The sequence below is a fragment of the Coloeus monedula genome (assembly GCF_965178545.1).
Source record: "Coloeus monedula genome assembly, chromosome: 12".
In the NCBI taxonomy this organism is placed as follows: Eukaryota; Metazoa; Chordata; class Aves; order Passeriformes; family Corvidae; genus Coloeus; species Coloeus monedula.
The window spans coordinates 1,955,001-1,976,768 of record NC_138792.1 but is presented as its reverse complement, the minus strand read 5'-3'; the positions used below and the strand labels follow the sequence as shown (position 1 = coordinate 1,976,768).

At 49.0% G+C, this 21,768-nt stretch overlaps 1 protein-coding gene across 1 annotated transcript in view; it reads right to left on the bottom strand.

The window, feature by feature from the left end:
• Positions 1–21,768, bottom strand: part of LOC309577543 (vascular endothelial growth factor receptor kdr-like) — a 120,826-nt gene that overhangs the window by 45,780 nt on the left and 53,278 nt on the right. Inside the window, exons 8-11 of the mRNA XM_082289654.1 lie at positions 21,340–21,457; positions 19,535–19,710; positions 8,975–9,125; positions 6,424–6,529 (exon numbers count right to left, since the gene is read on the bottom strand). Coding sequence (XP_082145780.1) covers positions 6,424–6,529; positions 8,975–9,125; positions 19,535–19,710; positions 21,340–21,457 — 551 coding nt within the window. The remainder of the gene's footprint in view (positions 1–6,423; positions 6,530–8,974; positions 9,126–19,534; positions 19,711–21,339; positions 21,458–21,768) is intronic.

The window sequence follows — 21,768 nt, the reverse complement described above, 5'->3', positions numbered from 1 at the left end:
TGTTTGGGAAAAGCCAATGTAAATGTCCACGCTGAGGACAGGAGGGGATACATTTGGACAGCTTTTTAACAGCAGTTAGTCTTCCTAAGTGACAGCTCTAGCTGGGAAGTGGAGGATAACGCTGTAGAGCCAGTCAGAATCATAAAATATCCATTTTGGGACATGTCCAAAATGTTCGGGGTGACACTGGGGCTCTTTAAACACTGATGCAATGCCTCAAGCTGCTTGGTGGCCCAGAGGTGAATGCTCATGAGCACACACACACACAGATGCTGACATCTCCAGCTCCATAACTCAGGAAAGGTCTGGTGGGGCAGTGGGAAAACCAAAAAAAAAGAGCAAATAGCTATCCTGAGACCTCACTGGGGCTAATCTCAGTCTTGTCTAGATATGAAGGTGAAAAAGATGGTAAATGACAGTGGGAAACGATCTGGGGACAAATTCTTGGGGGAAAAAAACTACTGAGGGATAGAGAGAAAGTAATTTTCTTGTTTGGATGCTCCAATCGTTGTCGTGCACTTGGATACCAGCTCCTTACACTCCTGAGCACCACAGACAAGGCACTTTCCTGACTTGGCCCTGAACTGGCACCTCCCAGAGCCCTCCAGATTGTGACTTTTAAACCAGCAGCATCCAGCAGAGATCTTCATGTGATCCCAGAGCTGGCAATTCAGGATTTTGAGTGATTATCTTGTAAGATGAATCCCTTGGAAAGATTGTGAATCATTATTTCACTCCAGCTGTGTGCTCCTGGGTAAATCCCTGAGCCTGACAGCCCAGTTATCTTTCCAACATCTGAAATAAAGTTCTCAGTGGTCAAATTAACCCAATCCTGATAGGTTTGGTAGTTGAAATTTGAAATTTGTGAGTATTTGGTCACAGTGGCAGGTCAGGATAGGGATTTTGTTCTTCTAAATGCCATCCCTAATGAAAAACTGGTTTGAACTTGAGCACCCAAACTCAGGGATCTTCTCCCATTGTTAACAGTGCAAAGTGTTGCACTCTGCAGGGGCACAATCCCAGAATCTGAGGACCTTTAGTAGACAGTGGAAAAATTCTGAGGGAATATTCCTGTGTGTGCTTAGTCCATGCACCTGGAGAAGCATTTTCCACCCCTGGAATCAGAGCCAGGGTAGAAAAGCTTGAGACATGTTGGAATGAGTCCAGAGGGGCCACAGAGCTGCTCCCAGGGCTGGAGCCCCTCTGGAGCCAGGCTGGGAGAGCTGGGAATGTTCACCTGGAGAAGGGAAGGACACAGGGACACCTCAGAGCTCCTTGCAGGGCCTAAAGGAGCTCCAGGAGAGCTGGAGAGGGACTGGGGACAAGGCATGGAGGGCCAGGAGCCAGGGAATGGCTTCCCAGTGCCAGAGGGCAGGGCTGGATGGGAGATTGGGCAGGAATTGTTCCCTGGGAGGGTGGGAAGGCCCTGGCACAGGGTGCCCAGAGCAGCTGGGGCTGCCCCTGGATCCCTGGCAGTGCCCAAGGCCAGGCTGGACATTGGGGCTTGGAGCAGCCTGGGACAGTGGGAGGTGTCCCTGCCATGGCAGGGGTGGCACTGGGTGGTCTCTAAGTCCCTCACACCCCAAACCCTCTGGGATTCCATAATCAAGGCAGGGCTCACCCCACAGCTGCTTCTCTTGCCTTCTACCCAGAAAACCCAGAGCGCAGCACTCTCTGCTAAGCTGAATAATGATGCTGTAATTGCCCTAAAACTTTGTGTCTCTGCGCTGAAAATGCCATTAATGAACTATTTACAGCCTGGAAATGTGCAGTTTCCAGTTCCCCTGCCATGTCCCCAGCTGCCAACATGCTGCAGCCACAGGTGGCTGTCCCAGCCTCAGCTCCTGTGCAGGCAGCACTGGGACCAGGCTAATTAATAACAAATTATTGGCATGTAGTGTCTAGACATCTTCCTAGTGGGAGCTGGATGGGATCCTGGCAGCTCACTGCACACCAAACACCACACATCCCAGTCTGGACTGCCTGGGTTGGATTTGGAATTAAGGGCTCCATTTCCTATTTCTTAACCCAAAGGCCACCCAATACTGTGAGCCCGAGGAAGGGATTATTAGCTAATAAATAATTACTAGCAAAGAATAAACTAAGTTTAAAACTCAATAAGCAAAGGAATAAAATGACTGATCTCTGAAGAACAGCTCTGACAAGTAAATAGAGCTTGCTGCTGGGAAAACTCCTAATGGGAGAGTTCAATAAAGTCCATATGTAATGTTCCTGAACTGATAAAAATAACTTATTTTAGAAGCAGCCAAATAACATTCCCCAGCCGTGCACCATGAGTGTTTTAAGATATCTCATAGTAAGGACAGAGCAACGAGACCTTTTTTAAGCTGGAGCCAGCATGAATTAGTATCTCTTGTTATTCCTTGCTTTCTCTTTGCTTTGTCTAATCCCTCCCTCCGAGAGCTTTAATTACCAATTCTTCCTCTTTCACTTCGTTAGCTGCCCGTGGGCGAGGATGAGGAGGGGAAAACATCAGTGGAAAACTTCTCAGCTGTCTGACTCTGGCAGAGCTGGGCTGGAGGTGGCTACAGGGAGATGGAATTATAGGAACTTCACCAGGGACCCTGCACAGAAAACATTCAACTCACTCCTAATCCATCCACTTGAGTGGCACACAATAACACTTGTTTGCAGAGCCTGACAATCCTGATGCAGGATCCGAGTTCATTCACTCAAAACACGCTAAAGGATGGACTGAGGACGAGTGATGAGAGAAGTCTGGGAGCTGGCTGAGGACTTGCAGCTTTGCTCCCACCTCTGGCAGGGGGTGTTTCTCTCCCTGGGAAAGGGGAGCAGCCAGTGCCTTCCTCAGGGTGAGCAGAGCTGTGCAGTCAGGAAAGGTGCTGGACTGGCATGGGAACTGGGCAGACTGGAGGTTTGAGGTGCCTCTGGAGGAATTGTGGCATGGAGGGACTGCTCACCTGGAGCAGGTGGGTAAATCCTGGCTAGTCCTGAGCAATTACCACCCCCTGCTCCTTCCTCCAGTGATGGCAGCTCTGGAATTCAGGAGCCAGGGAAGACAAAGGGCCAGTTCTGATGTCCCTGCTGCTGGCCAGGCTCTCACCAGACCCACCAAGGACAGTGCCATATGCTCCTGTGCCTGGGCAGTGCCTGAAATACCCGGGCTGGTCTCCCAGGGGGTGCTGCTGTGTCCCAACCCCGTCCCTGGGGCTGTGCCCCTTCCCTGGCACAGCCTGGCATGACAGGGCTGGAGGAGCTTCCTGAAGTGACAGATTTGAACAGCCTGGCTGAGCTGCTCACACACTTTTCACCACACACATCCCACTGCTCTAATGTAGTCTTTTTGTTCCTTCAGGAGGGCTAAACTTGGCATTTTTGGGTCAGTTTTCTTGAGTGGTTGTGAATTTCACCAGCAGAAATATCCACGTGGCCGGCCACTCTCATATAGACATGAAAGGGAGAAAAGAGATGAAAAGAACCCCCCAGTGGGACTGAATTATGCATGAGCCTTGCTATTCTCCTCTGCTGGTCTCAAGCTCAGGCCAGTTTGTTATTTTGCTAACAGGAAAGAAAATAAAATAGCAACCTAGCTCCTTGTGACTTGAAAAGCCAGGCAATTCCTGCAGTCACAGGTGTTACACCGGGTGTGAAAAAGGAGATTCAGAGGAGCCACGCCGTGCTTTAAATCCCAAAGTGAGTTCAGCATGGGCTCAAAACCCCAGGGAGAATGAACCCATCACAGTGCAACTGCCTCGATCCCTGTCGGACCAAAACTTCACTGAAACCCATCATTACCTCAACCATAACCACACACTTTTCCTTAGGAATGAGGCTTAGGAAGGCAGGAGGAGGTGAAATTCACTTCTCTGTCTGTGGAATACTCATGGAATAATCATTGTGGGGGTGATGACAAGAGAGCTCGATTTTACATGGCACTTCTGTCAGGAGATGTCTGAAGAGCTTCATGTGATCAAAGAGCACCAGTGGTTTGCTGGAAAAACCCATGCTTGCTGCCCTGCCAGCTTGCTTTGGGCAACTTTCTGCATCTGGTGATTCCAGGGGAGTTCTTCCCATGTTTTTAGCAGCTCTAAACAATTAATGCAAGTTTTCATATATCACTGGACCAGCTTTTATTGCTGCAGCTCCCAAGGGTGAACTCTTGGTGCTGACAAATCCTAGAGCCCAGGTGAATTCCACCTTCTGCCCAAGACTCCAGTGCTCATGGGACTGGCTCAAATCCCACAGGAAAATCCCAAACCTCAGCTAATCCCAGGTTCCTAACACAGCTCCTGAAAGCTCAGACTCCAACATCTTTATTATTTCATCTGCTTGGTCAGTGCAGATGAGTTATTTGCTGGGATATGGTGGGAATGGATTGGGCTGTTTCCTGTCTGTTCCATTCCTGGTGGGAATAACGACTGATAAAACTCAAGGAAAAGTCTGAAGACTTTTTCCTCAGTGTCTTTTTTTAAAATGATATTTTTTATTATAAAGATTCCAATTAACACAGAACCTTGGGCTTCAGAAAGGGGGAAGGACAGGAATTGTCTGCAATGTAAGCAGGAAGACCAAGTGCTGAATGCTGAGATTCCTATAATTTAGTTATATTCATTTGAATAACTCTTAATCAGGACATAAAAATTAATAGAAAATGCCTCAGACTGTGTTTTCAGCCAGGGAGAAAAATAATGAATATCCCATAAATTGTACAATTATGCAGCTGGTAACTTTAATCATGAAATATGTAAAAGCTGAAGTTAAAGGGCTGTTAAAGGCTGAGCTGCAACCCTTTAGAACACATCTAAAAATGAACTCTTGGGGATGCCAGGGGAGTGCAGAAGGAGCAGTGGTGGCTGTGCAGGGCAGAGAGAGGAGCAGTTGGGGAACAAGGAGATCTTTGAGGACTCCACGGGGTCCTGGTGTGGAGATTCCCTCGTGGTCCTCACTTCCACGATTCAGCAACCAACAAGTATTTTTTGAGCCACAGCAATTGTGAAACCCTTCACTTTTATATGGGGACTGAAAGAACTTGAAGAGTGATCATAAGACACAGACCAAGCTCTGGGACACCAGATCATGTATTTAGACAGACTGTATATCTATATCTATATCTATATATCTATGGAAACAAACAGTAGCCCTGAGAGTCTCAAAGCTCTTGTCAGCCCATGAAGCAACAAGAAAGTCTTAGAAAAAGAAGAAACTTTGAAGGTAAATGTCACCAAACTCCATTTTTAGAAATAATTAGCACTTTTTAGAGAGCTGCTTTTACCTAAGATCTAAAATTCTTAAAGAATACACTAAAGCCAGATCTTAAGGGGCACTATGCCATCTAAATAAATCCAATTTATAAATATCTCCCAGCAATGGAAAAACTCAGGAATGAGAGGCGAACACTGATTTTCTCCTTCCCAGCCCAAGCTCCATGTTTTCAGAGCTCTGGTTTGGATTATGTTTAGAACTGGAAAGTCTCCCTGAGAAAGAGCAGATGGCTGAGGCACTGATCCTGACAGATGCTGATTTAGTCTGGATCAAATCCAGAAGAGCACTTTAGCTTTGTGCTTAACTTTAAGCACAGGAGTAACTCCAGAATTATCCCATGCTCAAAGGTGAACCAGGATTTGAACAGCAGCGTCCAGCACCTTGCAGGATCAGACACTGAACCATCTGGACCATCCACCTCCAAAGCTGCAGCTGCAAACCCACTCCTGGAGCCAGCAACCCCTGCAAGTCCAACAGGTAATCCCAGCCAGAGCCCAGCAGAGCCAGGAGGCCCTGAATCCACAGCAGATTCCCAGCATGGACATGTGGAAATCAGCCAGTACCACCTGGGGGACACTGAGCAGGTAATTCCTGGTGGGATCTCTCAGTTCACACAGGCAGGGTGATCCCAGGGCTGTTGGACAGGGAAGCAGGCAGGGAAGTGTAGGAGGAAGGTTTTCCCTCCTTCATTGTCCCAGTGAAGTGGTTTCAGCCCACGACCTGCACACTCTGGAAATCAGAGGAGGGACCTGTGGCCCTGCAGGGCTGCACAACACACACTTGGTCAGCTCCTGCTGCTGGGAGTAAGGGAAACAGGGCAGGACAAAGGGGGACAGGACAAAGGGGGACAGGAAAAAGGGGGGCAGGACAAAGAGCTCTCCAACTGTTTAATGAACTCAGAGTCCTTATCAGTGCTCATGACAGCACCCCTCACACTGAACCACTCTCACACTTTCTCAAGACTGAGGGAGACACGGAGGGTTTTGACCCCAAAGTCTTGGGAGAGCTTTAAACAGGGCGTGTGACATCATTCCCAAAGCCCAGCACTTGTAAACAACAGAGATCTGAGATGATCCCAGCGCTGGGGAATTCCAAGCATGCAAAGAACCCTCAGCAGCTTGGGAACCAGGAGCTGGGGGTGAGCATTCCCTGACATCATCCCCATCGTCCCACACATACCTTTGGTTTATCCCCCTGCCTCATGGGGGTGTTCTCAATGCTCCTGATCTTGTTCCCTACGACCGTGTTCTCCCGAACCGTAACTTTTGGCCCCTCAGGATTGCACCTGGAGGTAGAAAAGCAGAGATGGTGTTCAAGGTAAGCAGGGAGGTGTGTTGGAGCGAGAGAATGTCAGTCTTAAATTATAGTCATAGGTCTGAAAAACTCCCCAAAGCTGTTGCTGCTGGAATCTGTTACTTCTTTGTGAAATTCCTCCATTCCTTCTTTGCAACACTTCAAAATTATTTACAAAGCGCCTTGACAGAGGCAAACAAAATCAGTTCATGACCAGCAATGGACCCCCCCAAACTTTCCAAAGACTGAAAATGGAAAATACTGGACAGCTAATTCAATCATGTCAGTTTAATCTGGATGTTATAAGTTGTCTTTCCAAATTCTTAATGCCTGTCACTCCAAAGTGCAGGGAGGTGGATGTCGCTGAGTGTCTGTCTGTGCTCAGCTTCCAACAGGAAGTGTGGGCTGAGGGAGCAGGAATGGATAAATTCTGGGATAGTGACAACAGAAGGCTCCTTTAATGCTGCACATTCCACAGGTATCAATCTTCATTTTGGAATATGGGCAAGGAGCAGAGTGTGAAAGATGTCATGTGGGAAGGTCCAACTGCACCATCCAGGGCAAGGAGCTTTCCTGTCTTTCTGAACTTGGAAAAACTAAGCAGAGACACAGCTCTTCTCATTCCTAGAAAAGCAAAGGCTCTGAGCCCACCACGGGGTTTCAGGAGGTGAAATTAATATGGACTTTTATAGGTGCTGACCAAGGGCTGATGCTGCAGAAAATTCATCCATAAATCAGCCAAAGGCACACAAAGCACAGGGGCAACACCCTGGGTCAGGGGAGGGTTTACAGCTCTCAAAGGGGCCTAATTAGAAGATGTCTTGAAGGACTTCCTGCAAGGCACAATCCTGTCCTGAGGATGAAGGGGAAAAGCTCAGAGGAAGTAAATCACATCCCAGCTCTAAGGGACAATGCTGGTGCTCAGGGATTCAAAGGGCACTGCTGAGGCAGAGTGGGGGGAGAGAAAGAGAGAGAGAGGAAGTCAGACAACAGAAGGAAATGGGGGCTGTGTCATTTCCCACAGGAATCCTCCTCCAGCTTCTGCTGCAGAAAGATAAGGCTGCCCCTGGGGCCAGCAGAGGTAGAGCCACTCTGCGATTGTATTTAAATTGATAAGATCAGAGAGCCAGAGAGCTGCAACAAGGGTTATGTGAGGTCCTCTGCCACCAGGTCACTGCTTTGGATCTGGTTTAATTCGGCACTCATGGCCAATTCTCTCCCCCTAGACACAAAGGTCTGGAAAAGATTTCGGGTCATCTCTGTGGCTTTCCTAGAGGATGCAGAACCTGTTTCCACGTGGTGTTTCCACCCTGCTCTTGTTTTAAGCCCCTCCCAAGCAGAGCCCCTGTGCCTCCTGCTGCCCTGCACCTCCAACAACGCCAACAAATCCCCGGGTTTGTTCCCACAGGAGCAGAGTAACTGCGGGATACCTCCCTGGGCAGGCACACAAGGTCCCTCCCAAGCTGAGACTGGATCTCCCAACATCTCTGTGCTGCACCAGAGAACCTGGGAAAGGACTCCTCCACGTTTTTCCCGTCTCACAGTTTGCCATTCACAGCAATAAATGAGTGAGAAAACAACGCACCATCCAGCAATTTTCCCTCTCACTTTCTAGACTTGTCTTCATTTCTTTTACGGATGGAAAACTTGATTTCATCCCTCTCACTGCAGGGAGGAGCTGAAGTGGTCAGAACTGTGCAGGACCTGGCTCCTGCATGTGCCCAGGAGCTACCAGGGAAGCGACTGGGCATCAGCCAAGGCCTCTCTCTGCAGACCCCTCTGCTCAGGGAACTGCAGGAGCAGAGGGAATGTCTCCTTTAGGCAAAGCTCCAAAGCCATCCTGCCTGTTCCCTGGCCTCCTTCCTCTGGCAGCTCTGACCCAGTGACTTTGCTGTGTGTTCACACCTCAGCCTCCAGCACAGAAGGGTCCCCAGTAAGACACAGTTCCCTCTTCCAGTTTCTGGGACACAGAGGCTGCCACAGGAGCCTGAGCTCAGCGTGCACGAGTGAAGACAGGCCTTGGGAAGTGCCATGAATCCCACATGGATTTAAGGAAGCCAAGCCTTCAGCAGGTTTGTCTGGCAGAGCTTGCAGGGCAAAAGGTTTGTTAGCTCTGCCCACAAATCCTGCTGGTTTCCCTTTGTCAAAGCATTCACGGCATTCAGCAGCGCTAAGGAAAGGTCTGGGAAAGTCACAGGGGCATTGCTGGGCAAGGTAAAGAAAATTCAGTGATCTTTAGTCACTTTAAACTTATTTAACACAGTTCAGGCAATACACAAGGTGCACAAACAGAGACACCAGCTGGGCTCAGAACTCTGGAGATCTTCACTCTGCTCGTGGTTTCAGCTCAGATGAGTCAGGATGGAGGGGAAAGAAAACCTGACTGGAAACGACCCAACAATTTAGGAACATGTTCACCCATAGGGATGGCACTTACAGGGTGTCTGTGAGGTTGCAGGGCTGCCACTTCCACTCGATCCTCGGCTCGGGATTCCCGCTTGCTGTGCACTGGATTTTGTGTTTGCTTCTCAATTCCACCCGCACAATCTTATCAAAATCTGTTTCCTTTTCATAGATCTTGGGTCTCTCTAAAGGAAAAAAAAAAAAAAACCACAAAAATGCAAATGAGCAAATTTACATCCATGGTCATGTTTCTATAAAAGGTTTTGAAACATTTTGCTGGGAGAAGTGATGATCCAGTGAGGCTGCTGGTGTTGTGGGGAAATTCCCAGCAGTTCTGAAAATACTCCTCCACAGAAACAAGGGTGCTGGTTGTGGCATTTCACAGAATACATTGCAATGCTAACACATTCATCCTAATCCCTTCCAAGTGTTGGTGTGGACCTGCCGGACTTCTGGAAAATTCATGCCATGGAACACTCTTGGGCAGGGACTGCAGGATCGGGATCAGACCATGGACTGTGGGCAAAAGGGGATTGGGGTGCTGATGTCAGCTCCTGAGAGGAGCCTTATCAGGCAGCTGCTGCTCTGCAGGGCAGCCACCAGGTCCTCAGGGCTTTGGGACAAAACACCTTTTTCATCTGAAATCTTTTCTTTTCTGTGTGTGTGTAACGTGCACTGGATGGTGGGGACAGGAAAGCGAGGAAGGAGTGGTGTGGGGAAACACTTGGAGAGAAATGCCAAGAAATTCTCACCAACCACACACCCATTAAAAATGTCACGGCATTACTCACATCTGGAGGGGCTGCAAGATCACACCCTCGCACTGGAAATCTCTCAAGAGCAAGCTTTTTGTGACACGTTCAGGGCTGCTCGTTGCCAGCAGGAAAGAAATGCTTTGTCCTGTCTCCTTCCAGCTCCCACGGGAAGGCACGGAAAGGAGAAATAACGGGAAAAAAGCCCCAAAGTGAAGTGAACTTTTCCTAACCTCGGACAGGGTGGGTTTGGGTTTGGGGTGAAAGCACAGGCTCTTCCCTTAGACAGCTCTGCCCATCCCTGGCCCTATCTCTTTGTCTGCTTCTCATAACAGGAAATCAAACAGATTTATTGGTGGGGTCCCTCCATGGGACACCCCTGTGCTGCCAAGAGAGGCTGCTCTGCACCGAGGCCTTCTGACAAGCTGGGAAGTGAATGTAGATTAGATTTCTATTTTTTGGGTTAACTTATTTTTTCTGCTGTCAGGGAGGCCCCAGATATGTAAATATGAGCTATTGCCCACCTCATCAATCTCGAGCCCTTTCCCTCTTTTTTTTTAAATAATCTTTTTTTGCCTTCCAGCCCCCTTAGGAGAGGACTGATCAGGCTGATCCCAGGTCTTGGTGGGACTCTCACTTGGCATTTCTCATGGTCAGACTCTGAAAGATCTTCTGACCTCACCAGTGCCTGAAAACACATCAGTATTTCCTTCTCCACCCCATGGAAGCATTGACTGGAGCAGGTTCAGCCATATTCCATCCTGTCATAAAACACTGGCTGTTTGAAGGAGCTTCAGTAGGTCCTGATTAACATTTCCCCTGAGGAACCCAAACGCTGGCCCCTGTTTGGTGTGGCTCTCGCTGAGCTGAGCTGTAGGATTCCAAGTGCTTGGAGATTCCTGAGCAATTCACAGGACAAACTATTGGGACTAACAGTGAATTTCCTTAGCTGGCTTCTCATTTCCCACCAATAAATTATTTCTGATCATAAAAATAATTCTGTAAATTCTCCCCAGAGGGAGAAGCACATTTTTTATTATCTCAGACGCTTTTCAGTCTCAAATCCTGTGTTTGACATGCCTGGACTGACCTCAAAAGTGTGATTTTCAGTTGGAGAAAGACTCGAAGTTCAGTGTGAAAGGTTACACAAATGTTGTGTGAAAGGTTACACAAGTGTTATGTGAAAGGTTACTCAAGTGTTGTGTTTTGGGCTGTAAAAACAAAACTTTACACACTTGGGCAGGGGCACTGGTGTTTGTGTATGTGAAGGAGCATGGGGAGATAAGGGTTGATCACAATCTTTTAATATCAGGACATTTTTCTATATTCTTGGTTGACTGTCATTTAAATTTTCCTCCTAAAAAAGAAATATTAATTTAACTTGATCCAATTCTAACAAGAATATGCACGACTGGGGAGTGAATTCTTCATGCCAAAATTATGGCACATTAAATATGACTCGAGACCTAAAATGAGTCAAAATGATTCATCAATTGAAATAATCATTATTTATGATCAAGCAATTATTTTTTTAAGTGTGAGGGGTTGGCTAGAAATGCCTTCCCCTGTGTTCTTTCTCAATACACAGAGCGGGCTGGTGGCTGATTGTGGGCACGAGTTCAGAGACTGAAGCAGCTTTTCCAAGAGTCTGTGCCTTGCCCCTGCAGAGGTGGTGACGGAGGTGGTGTCACCCTGCAGATGACCCTGCTGTCCCCACGATGGGGACAGGGCCCTCCCACACCCCACTGTTCTCCCCTGTCCCTGCAAGGTGCTGGCCCTGGAGCACTGCGGGTCTGTGGGGGGAAAGTGGGGTCCTCCTATGGGGGACATTTCTGGGGGTGAAACCTTTCCAACCCTCTGCCCCCTGCCACGGCCATTTCACCCCTGAAGGCTTTGCCCTTCCCCTTGCTGGGCCAAACCCTATTTACAGCACTTCCACAGGTGATGGAAAGCCAAGAACTGGTTTCTGTGGTGGGCCTGGCCCTTTGGATTGGCTCAGACCGGCTGGTTCCTCAGGGCTGGCACCTGCACAGTGTCCCCAGCTCTCACATCAGCCTGTGGAGGGCTTTTGAGCCCAGAGCCTGGCGTTACTGAGGGTTTTGCCTGCATTCTTGGACTTGTTTGTCAAGCTCAGAGACTCAACATTTTAGAAGCTTCGTAGCTGGGGATCAGTGTGCCCCAGAGCCCAAGGTGCTCTCCAGAACACATTCTGTAAACCAAGATAGAACCATCCAGGGGAAGGTTCCTTGGGGAGGGGGGCTCACTTGAGGGTCTCACTGGGGAATCTTTGACAGATCTGCTAATTAGTAACACCTATAATGTTACACCAGATCTTTGGGGGCAGACTGGGCGGGGTGCATCTCGATGCACATGACCTGGACATGTGCACCTAAGGATCCTTAAAATAAATACCAAGGTAAAATCCCTTTTCCCCTTCTAACCATGTACGACTCTTGATTTTAAGACCAGGAAAAGGCATCAAGGGGGCACCAAGCAGAGTTTCAGGTAACTCTCTCCATCCCCCTCCGGACAGAGCTTTGCTCTGCCGTTCGCGTTTGCTCGCTGAGCAGCACAGGGGTTATGCACAAACCCCTATCCCTGCTCATGTCCAGCGTGGGGCAGGCTGTGGGTACAAACCCCTCTGCAAGCACTGCCAGAGCACTTCCTTCCACACCCTTCCTTCCCTCCTTCCCAATCCCACTTCTCCTCCCTGGGACCTGCCTGCTCCCCCCAGCCTCTGCTCCCAGCCCTTGGCCATGGCCCTCGCCAGGCTGAGCTTTCTCGAGCAGAAGCCAAACAAACCTTAAAAGCTTTCTGGTCCCTGGCTGTGTGGGGAAGGCGGGCTGTGCAGATGGCTTTAAATGTATCCAAATAAATAGCTATTCATCCTCTCTGGCTGGAAAAGTGTGATCGTATCCCCAGCTCGCCTTGCAGGGGTGCAACTGCTGCTGTGAGAGCTGACCTGAATAACTAAAGACTTGGCTGCTGCTGCACTGGGATATGCAATCAAAAAGCACTTCTGCTTACTGTGGGTTTCAAATTGATCAGCATTATGCAAATCTCACCTTCCTCGCTGCTGTTATCTCCAGTTTGTGGCATTAGGAGCAGATAATCTGTACAAGGATTAGGACATGAACCCCTCTGCAGGACCCTTCTTTCCCTGAATTGCTTGCAGGTGTCATGAGGGGTTGTACACCTGTCACCCAAAGGAGCATCCAAATGTAGAGGACAGCACAGAGAAAGTTTCTCTGCCTTTTTTAGAGAAACTTTGCTTTCCTTTCAGTGACCTCTGACTGAACTGCTGTTTATGCACCTTCTCCACTACCATTCAAAATGGCTTCAGAAAATCTTTTCACATTAAGCACATCATTAAAACAACATACAGAGGCCAGTGAAGCATTAGTCTCAATTTTATATACTTTGCTGGACATGGGGCTTCATTAAAACCCTTGATGGAGTTGCAACTTATTTTCTATTTATCTTTTCTGCTTCCCTAAACCCAAGAAATATTTGCACTTGGGAGCCTTCCATCTGATGTTTGTACAGTACTTAATGGAATACAAGTGAGTATTCTGCAAGGTAGAGAGGGAACTTCCTAGTGCAGGCTTGGACTGGGAAAGGGTGAAATTTCCCTCCGAGTAAAACCCAAAAATGACAAAGTTGTCTGGGTTCACTTCACATTTCATTTCTTTCCATTCCATTAAAAGGAAAAAAAAAAAGAGAAAAAACTGAGTGAAATTACCTGAAAACACATGTTTTGTCTCAGACTGACCACTGCATTGTGTGATTTTGACTGGGAGCTATTCTAGGGCTGGTTGTAGCTGGTTTGCTGTTTTTTCCCATACCCTGCACCCACAGCTGCTCTCAGGTGGGTGCACAGCCCTGTCCCCACGGTACCTCCGAGGAAACAGCTGAAAGAAGTGGCCAAAACCTCTCTGGGAGTCAATACCACGGCCAGGAATAGGATTAGGGTCAGGATTATGCCCCTGCCTAATCTCCAGCTGCTCCATTGTGACCCTCTGGAATGGGCTGGGAATGCCAGGGCTGGGAGAGACGCAGGCACTTGGATCCTGAAGGAGCAGGTATTAGGACAAATCACAGAGAACTTGACCTGCCCACAGGGAATTTTGGTGTTGAAATGATGGTGCAGCTTGGTTTGGGTTTTCCTGACCTGTGTCACTTTTGGATGCCTCTCTCTTCCCAGAGCAGGAAGAAATCTCTTTTCCAGTGCTCTCCCAGATCTGTCATTCACCCCCAATGCAGCTTTGGGGCAAAAAAGGGGTTTCTCTCATCTGTTTCTCCCCGTCTCATTTTTTTACAGAGTTCAGAAGCAAATGGGTGATGATGAACGGCTCATTTTAAGCAGAGCAAGCAATTTTCGGGGATTTTTCTCTCTGTCCCCTTTGCCTGCTTTCCCAAACTCAGTTAATATACCTGTAGGTTGGCTGAGGGACAGTGTGGGAAGCAAGTGCTTCCTCTTCCTCCCTCACTGGGTTTTAGGGACTGACAGACAGAGATTGCTGCTGCAAAGATGTGAGCTGAATGCTTCGGATCTTTCTGGCAAACTCCAGCAGGGCCCCACCTTCCCCTTCCTAAAATTGCTTTGGCTACTTCCAGAGAAATGAAAATAGCTCATCTGACTTTTTCATCAAGGGCTCTCCTGGGAGCTGCAAGTGTGCAGGGCTTGGAGGATGTCAGGGAGAAAACTCTTCAGGATTTGTTCATGATTAGTGTACGTGAGAGGGCCGCTGCAGCCTCCTTGTGCTGCTGCATTCTTCTTTTCCTTCATTAATCCCCCAGAAAAAGTTGTTTCTCTCCTGCCTGTGCCTGATAACCGAGGCTGGAAGTGTGGATTGGAGCTCTGCATCCTGCATCCATGGGCTACAGACATTGCTCCCAGAACCCAGGAGGAAAGCAAAGCCATGGATTTGGGGAGGAACACATTGAAAGAGGCTGGGTGGGTTTTATTTTGGGATTTCTAGTTTGCTCGGCTGGCCCAGGAGGTGGGAAATTCGATTTTTTGCTTTGACTTTTCCTGAGTGGCTCATCCTCCAAGGAGCTGGGCAGGAGCTGGATGTGCTCCACAAAGGAAAGCCCTGGTAGGACCCTGGGCCGTGCAGGCGAGGGAAGGGACAGCATATGTGTGGCTCAGTCCTCCAGCCTGAACATCAGCCGGGTTTCACCAAGAATCCAAAGAAGTTCTTCTGTCTCACAGTGTTCAGCTCAGGGATTTCAGTGACCCTTCCACACACAAGGGACTGTGGGATGTCCCCTCTGTCCTGCACTGGCTGGAGCTGAGATCCCCGACCCTCAGAGCTCTTTTCCTGGGCCCTGGCAGAGCCCAGCTGCATTAACCTCATCCTCAAGGCTCCTTCCCCTCTCCCTGCTCAGGCTCTGGGGAGGTGATGGGGTTTTGTTCTCATGGATCACCACATACTTCTTGGCTTTTGTGGAGATCACTGGGGACTCCTTTGATGTCCACTCATCCCTTGCAATCCAAGGAAGGTCAGGCACAGAATTGCCTTTGATTTTTAAACCAGAATATGAAGTGCTGGCCTGACTACAGAGTAGGGAAATGTGCATCGTTCAGTGCTGTGGAGCTGCTTCTGCCTGAGAACAGATTGAGGTGTAACCAGTACCATGCTCCACTCTCATTCCAGTCCTTCCCAGGACAGGGGGAATTGACAGGAGCCCGAGTTTCTGCTGCCCACGGTGGAGGTTATTTCCACCACTTAATCCTGCTTTTCCTACAGATACAGCACAAGCTTGGGGAATCAAGGACTCTAGGAGGGAATGTAACTCCAGTTGGCTGGAGCAGCTGGAGCCCAAAGCAATATTTGCTGGAAGAGCCTGGAGGGAGCACAGGAGAGAAACTTTGGGACAAACAAGAAAGGCAAAGTGGTGAAGGAGGTTATTCATCCCACTTCTGAATGAAGTCGTGCTTCAGTACACTCCTCACTCCCTAGGTGGTGGCCAGAGCACGCTGGCTGCTCCGAAAGGGCTCAGCAGGAACCCTGATGGACGCAGATGACTTGGACAAGGGTGAGGATGAAACACAGTCTGCTTGCCCAGAAATAGATTTGAGGGGGTTGTTTATGTTTTGTTCTGAAACCGCTTTGCACTCCAGCCCGGAATAACTCTTTTCTCCCACATTTCTCCTGCTTGGCTGGCTCAGATTTTCAGCCACCAGCTGTTTGCTAAGCTGTTTGCTAGGATTGTTCCTTCTCCTTGCTCCCTCCCTTCCAAATTCTTCAGGACATTATTTTCTTGAAGCTTTTCTCGGTAAGAATTTAATCAAACAAAACAAAACCACAGCAACCCGCCACTTCTTGGACAGTGTTTGATGTGTAAATATGTAAAGAAGGAGTGTTTTGAAAATGCAATCAGCTACCTCCTGGGGACTTGAGTCCTACAATGAGCCAAGGTGACTCCATGCGGAGATATGTGCTCCTGCAAGATTAAATTCCAGCTGCAGTGGGAGCAGGGGTGACCAGAGGCACAGCTAAGCCACTTCTTACAGAGGCATTTTTGGAATAGCAGCACGATTCTCCTCCAGGCCAGGCAGCTCCTTGCTGGACCTTGTTCTCCCAGTTCCCACCCTGCAGCTCTGGAGTTATTTGCCCATCTTGCTCCCTCTCCACTTGATCCCTCTGCAGGTACTCCTCAGTTTTGTGGCCAAATCAAACTGTGGGGGAAATAGCTCCTAATGTTTTACTCCTTCCCATGGAGTGGCACGCCCTGTGCATGCAGTGGGGCAGAACTCTGGGATCGCTCCCAGTTAAACACCCAGGAGATGAGTCCAAGGAAACCTGGAGCAGTGCAGCTCAGGAGAGACACTGCCCACAGGGCTCAGGCAGGGGAGTTCTGATCTTGTTCTCATCCTGCTTAAAGGGTTCTCCTCTGCCACCATTATTAGTGAGTGAAACACTGCCAAAATTAGCACAGTGCAATTTGAGGGTCGAGCCCTGCTGCTGTTTATACTTTGTTTGTGAAAAACAACTCACAACAATATTAACTTCAAACTTCCTCTCCACCCAGCCCAAATATGCAGCTGATGGCTCCGTCACAGCACGCTGAGTGCCAGCTGAGTACCTGTGGCACATTAATGATGGATTGTTGTGAAGAGACTCTCAGAAGAGGGGGCTGTGTGATTACTGATCATTTCTGCACTGCAGTGTCCCCTTGCAGCAACAGAAAACATTCAAATGACATTTATCTCCTCACGCCAAAGGCTGCTTATGTAATTTCCCCTCTTCTCTTTAGCACTGTGGATCAGAACTCACTCCCTTCCGCAGACGCACCTCTAAAATAAAAGGCTGGCCCTGGATTTGGGGAGCAGTGCTGGTATTCACACAGAAATTGCTCCTCACTCTCAGGTACGTGGTTATTACTCAGCAGGAGGTTTATCAGGTGCTGAACTGCTGCAGGCTCCACCTTTTAGCAACGACACAAAACTGATACTCCAACCACTGTGTCCACTGGAAGCCCAAGAGGATTTTTCCATCAACTCCACTAATCCCTGCGTACAAATCCCAGCTTCAGTAATTGCAGGCTGCCTATGGTTCTGAGCAGAGGCATTAATCACACCTCCAGCTCAGAGGTGGCTTCTTTCAGGTAATCCCTGCAGAAAGGGGCTACAAAGTGTGTTTTGGTCTCCTTCTCTTGTCTCAGAGTCTGCTGAAACTCCAAGCAATTGAAGCTATTCAGGTGTGATACCCAGATATCAGTCATGATGGCTGCAGATAAGTGCCAGGTTATTTGTGGAGGGTTAAGGGCAAAATTCCAATCTGCTTTCAGTTTGGAGCTTCAGAGTGCACTTGAAATGAAAGCAAAGGATGCCCAGGTCTGAAAAAGCAGCTCCTGAAAAAGCTGTCCCTGCCCTGTGATGGGAAGCACAAGAGAAAGGGCAGTTTGGAGAAGCTTCAAGAGCCCAATTTGCCCTTTTTGGGCTCTACCCACATGAATCTCAGTGAAACGAGTCTCTCCTGGGCTGAGTGCTTGGCACAGAGCACATTGGGGTGGTGCTGCAGGGAAGAGCCTGGCAGGGGTGGCAGAATTCCCTGGGTGCTGTGTGCCAGTCCTGCTGCAGCCCAGCAAACCCTCACTGCCTGCAGCCTCCGGCTTTCCCCCATGGCACCCTGGGCAGGGGTTTCCCTGGCCTGCACTCATTCCCTGACTTGCTGTCACCAGAACAGGGGCACTTGCTGCATGCTTTTCCTGTGCTTCACCACAGGACAGTTGGGAACACTCCTGCAGCTGCTGGACTTTGAGAAATGGGGGGGGTTTGCAATTAAATAGTTAATAATTGCTGATGAAGCCTTTGCTGGGCTGACCCCTGGAAAGGCTGAGGATGAGCAGCACCGTGTGAGAGATGGGATGCCCCAAGCTTGGACACACCATGGCCATGAAAAGCTTGTGCTGGGCTGGTTTGGTCCTGAAATAGCATCTTGCTGATAGAAAAAGGCTCTGTTTGTTTTTGATTGCCTATTTGGGGAACGGCGGCTCCTCAAGGAAACGCTCCCTTGTGCACGCAAACACCAATATTTACCTTGACAAGATAGTTTATTATCATTCTTAATTCTCTCTTCCTTTCAACGTTTCCGTTCTCTGAAGAGGCAAAAACCATTGTGTGGAAAAACAATCTCAAGTGGACAAATTATGCAGCTTAACACGTTCCTCCTGCTCAGCTGAGCTGCAGGACCTGACCATGAGCATGTTCTTGGCTCCCTCCTCTCCTAAATCACACATTAGTTTATGTCCTATTTCAGGTTTTTTAAGCTACCGTGTCTTATTTACCATTTTTGATAGGCCAGCTATGCCTAAGTGACGAGTTCTCCATTTTTTAGGTATTATTCCTTTCTGAAGGGTGAAATGAGAAAAACACAATGGCTGGAAGTGACATGGGGCAATGATACATAAGTATATAAAAATTGGGCAATTGAGAATATTTTTAGGTGTAAAGAGGGTAAGGAGAGATGAATTCACCACAGAAAAGAGAGCAAACCTGTCTCAATAACTACAGACTGCCCAAGTGGAAAATACAAAGGGAAAGCAGAGCTAACTTTTGCTGAACTCCTACTTGGCCTCATAATTCAATCTCTGTTGCCAAATTCAATGGATTGAAACAGGCAGTGGATGTGCAAAGAGACAGTGTGGCTCTGTCCTGCATTATCCCAGCAAGGGAGGTTGATAAATGGCATTCCAACATCTATTTTCCCTCTATGGCAAGTGAACCCTCTTCAGTGCACACCGCAGTTGTCTCCAAATTCCCCTGAAAATGAACCTGTCCCTCAAATGCTGCCAGCAGAGAAGTGACAGAACAGCAACTACAGATTTGGAAGGTGGATCTGGAGCAGGATGATGGACAGACATAAAAGCCAGGGCAGCTTCTCCAGTTCCTTCCGTCAGCCCCACTGGGACCCTTCCTGTCCCAGCAGATGTTCTCCAGTGCTTTGCCCGAGCTTTATCCCAAGGGATAAAACTTCCAGCCCTTCTCTTGGGAAACTCTGCCCCTGGTTCTAAAGACCTCTCCACTCGATATCCTCCTAAACTCCTATAAAAATGTGAAGTTTGTGCCCTTTCCAGGCATTTCCACCTCTCTGTGTGGAGCCACTGTCCCAGCACTTGGTGCAGTGTCCCAGGGGAAGGGACTTTAATGACCCAGCGTCACACTGACTCCTCAGAGCAGCTGAAATGAGGGGTTCAGTGGTTGCTGAGGGAGGTGGTGATCTCTGTGCAGTGCTGCCTCAGCTCTTATCAGCTCAACACCAGGAAATGTCACCCATTCCTGCTGCCTGGCACGATAGGATCACACAAAATAGGATAAATAACCCAGTCCTTACCTGTCACCACCAGCTGCATGGTGAGGTTCTTGTAGAGGCCGTATTTGGGGTTGCTCAGGACGATGGTGTAGTTCCCAGCGTGTCTTGGCCTCACATCTCGTATTCCCAGTCTGTATTTCAGTGGATCTGGCTCGTAGCAGGTGTGGTTGTCCTTGATCAGTTTGCCATCCTTGTACCTGTTTGGGAAGTTCCATCAAGGCTCATCATGTTCCTGTCATCCCTCAGAAACCCTGTCACCCACTTGAGGGGGGATAAAGGGTCATCCCAGCAAGGGAAATGCACGTCTAGAATCACTGCTTGGGTTGGATATTTATTCCTGTTATCCATCCACACCAGAACTGATTCACATCTGCAGTGCTGTGGGATGGATTCATTCCACACAGGAAAGGTGTTTTATTGGGGCTGAGTGAACAGAGCCTCTCACAGGCTCAACTGTGATCGAAATGCCCCCAGATGAAGCTGGATGGGCAACACCAAGTGTGGAAAACATGGATTAGCAAAATGTGTGTCCTCAGTTTTAAAGGAAGAGATTAATTCAGCAGAATTGTCTCTCAGGATGTCTGTGTGAGTCTTTCCGGAAAAGTTAAACTGTGACCTGGACAAGGTTGGTCCATAGGGAGGCCAGTGAGGAATTCCCAGCCTGGAATATTCCCTCAGGGCAGGAGAGCAGCATCTGCACGAGAGGCTCCTCTCCACTGCTAACCCCACACGCAGGTTTATGGTTAGGAATTAGGCCAGGCTTTGCCACACACAGAGCTTTAGGCTTGGTGGAAGGATGCTGGGCATCTCCCACTGCCTGAGGATGCTGGAAACTTCCTTTGCAGTCGTAAAAACAACCATCCTGAGAGACCTCCAACATCAACAGCTGGGGCTCCGAGGGAAGGCAGCTCTGGTGGTCCCAGGCAGCCACCAAAGAGCTCCATGCTGAGCCCAGGAACAAAGGCTTGGCAGGGAGAAGGGGTCGGTCCCCACTTCAGCTCCCCAAACATCCCCATCCCTAAATAACAGCAGCAATTAAGAAGACCTCCTGGCACTGATTCCACTGAAATTAGAGGATTTCATGTTATTTCACTGCTAATAAAATGCAGCAAGACCAGCCCTGAGCAAGCCTTTGCTGCCTGCCAGGCTCTCAGCTGGCCAAGGACAGGTGCTCCAGGGAAATGCCACCTTCTCTGCCAGGACAGGCACCCGCTGGATTTGATGCAGGTAAAGATGTAAAAGGCACTGGATGGGATTGTTAAAAATGGAGCAGGAGAGAGGCCAAGTGATGAAAGGGTAAAGAGAGACTCAAATGGAGCTGCTGTTTAGCAAATCCACTGCAATCCTGGTGGAGCCTTTAGTTTGCTCAGGAGGATTCACTGCACTGTCTGCAAGGATCTGCTGGCACAGGATTGGAGGACATCGTTTAAAAGTTCTGGAGAGAAACAATTTCTTCTGTTAAAAATCTGTCCTTTTTCTCTTATCCCCTGCCCCCTCACAGACTGACCAGCACTGCTGGGGGTGAACAGGCACCCCTTCCCTGAGAGCTTTCTCCTTGGATCTCCCAAACAATTCTGTGTCCAGGGAAAATGAAACACACATTTTTCCTGGAGGGACCTCTCTTGCATGGCTAAGAGAGGAAAATAGCCTGGGAATGAGGGCTGGCTTGCCCAGCCTGCCAGAGCTCAGGCAGCTCAGAGCAGAGGCACAGCTCGGGGCATTCCCAGCTCCCATCTCTGGTCTGTGTGGCCAGGACCAGGGGTGATCTATTCCAGACAGGATCCCTCAAGGAGGCCAGGCGTTCCTGCTGTTGATGGGGTACTCACCAGGTGACAGTCGGCCGAGGAAAGGCGTCCACCTTGGCAGCCAGCTTCAGGGACTTGTGTCCTGAGGTAATCTCGTAGTAAGGCCCTTTCTTGTGTGAGACCGTGATGTAGGGTTTTTCTGGGAAGAGAAATGAGCAGGGAGATTTGGAATGGTAGCTCTGCCACAGGACAGAGCTCACACCTGTGAATTACTCTGTTCCCACACGAGATTTTTTCCAGTACAGACCTGCAGAGCTGCAGAGAACCGAATGGATCAGGCTGTTCCCTCAGATCCCCCGTGCAGCCCAGCCTCAGCCAGGAGGGGCTGTTCCCACATGAAGGAATTCACGTGGAAAGTAGAGGATATGCACCAGCATTGCCCCTGGATCGCTGTGGAGAATGCCTGGGGCATCTCTTGTCCATGTGGAGCCAGCAGGATGGATTTTTCAG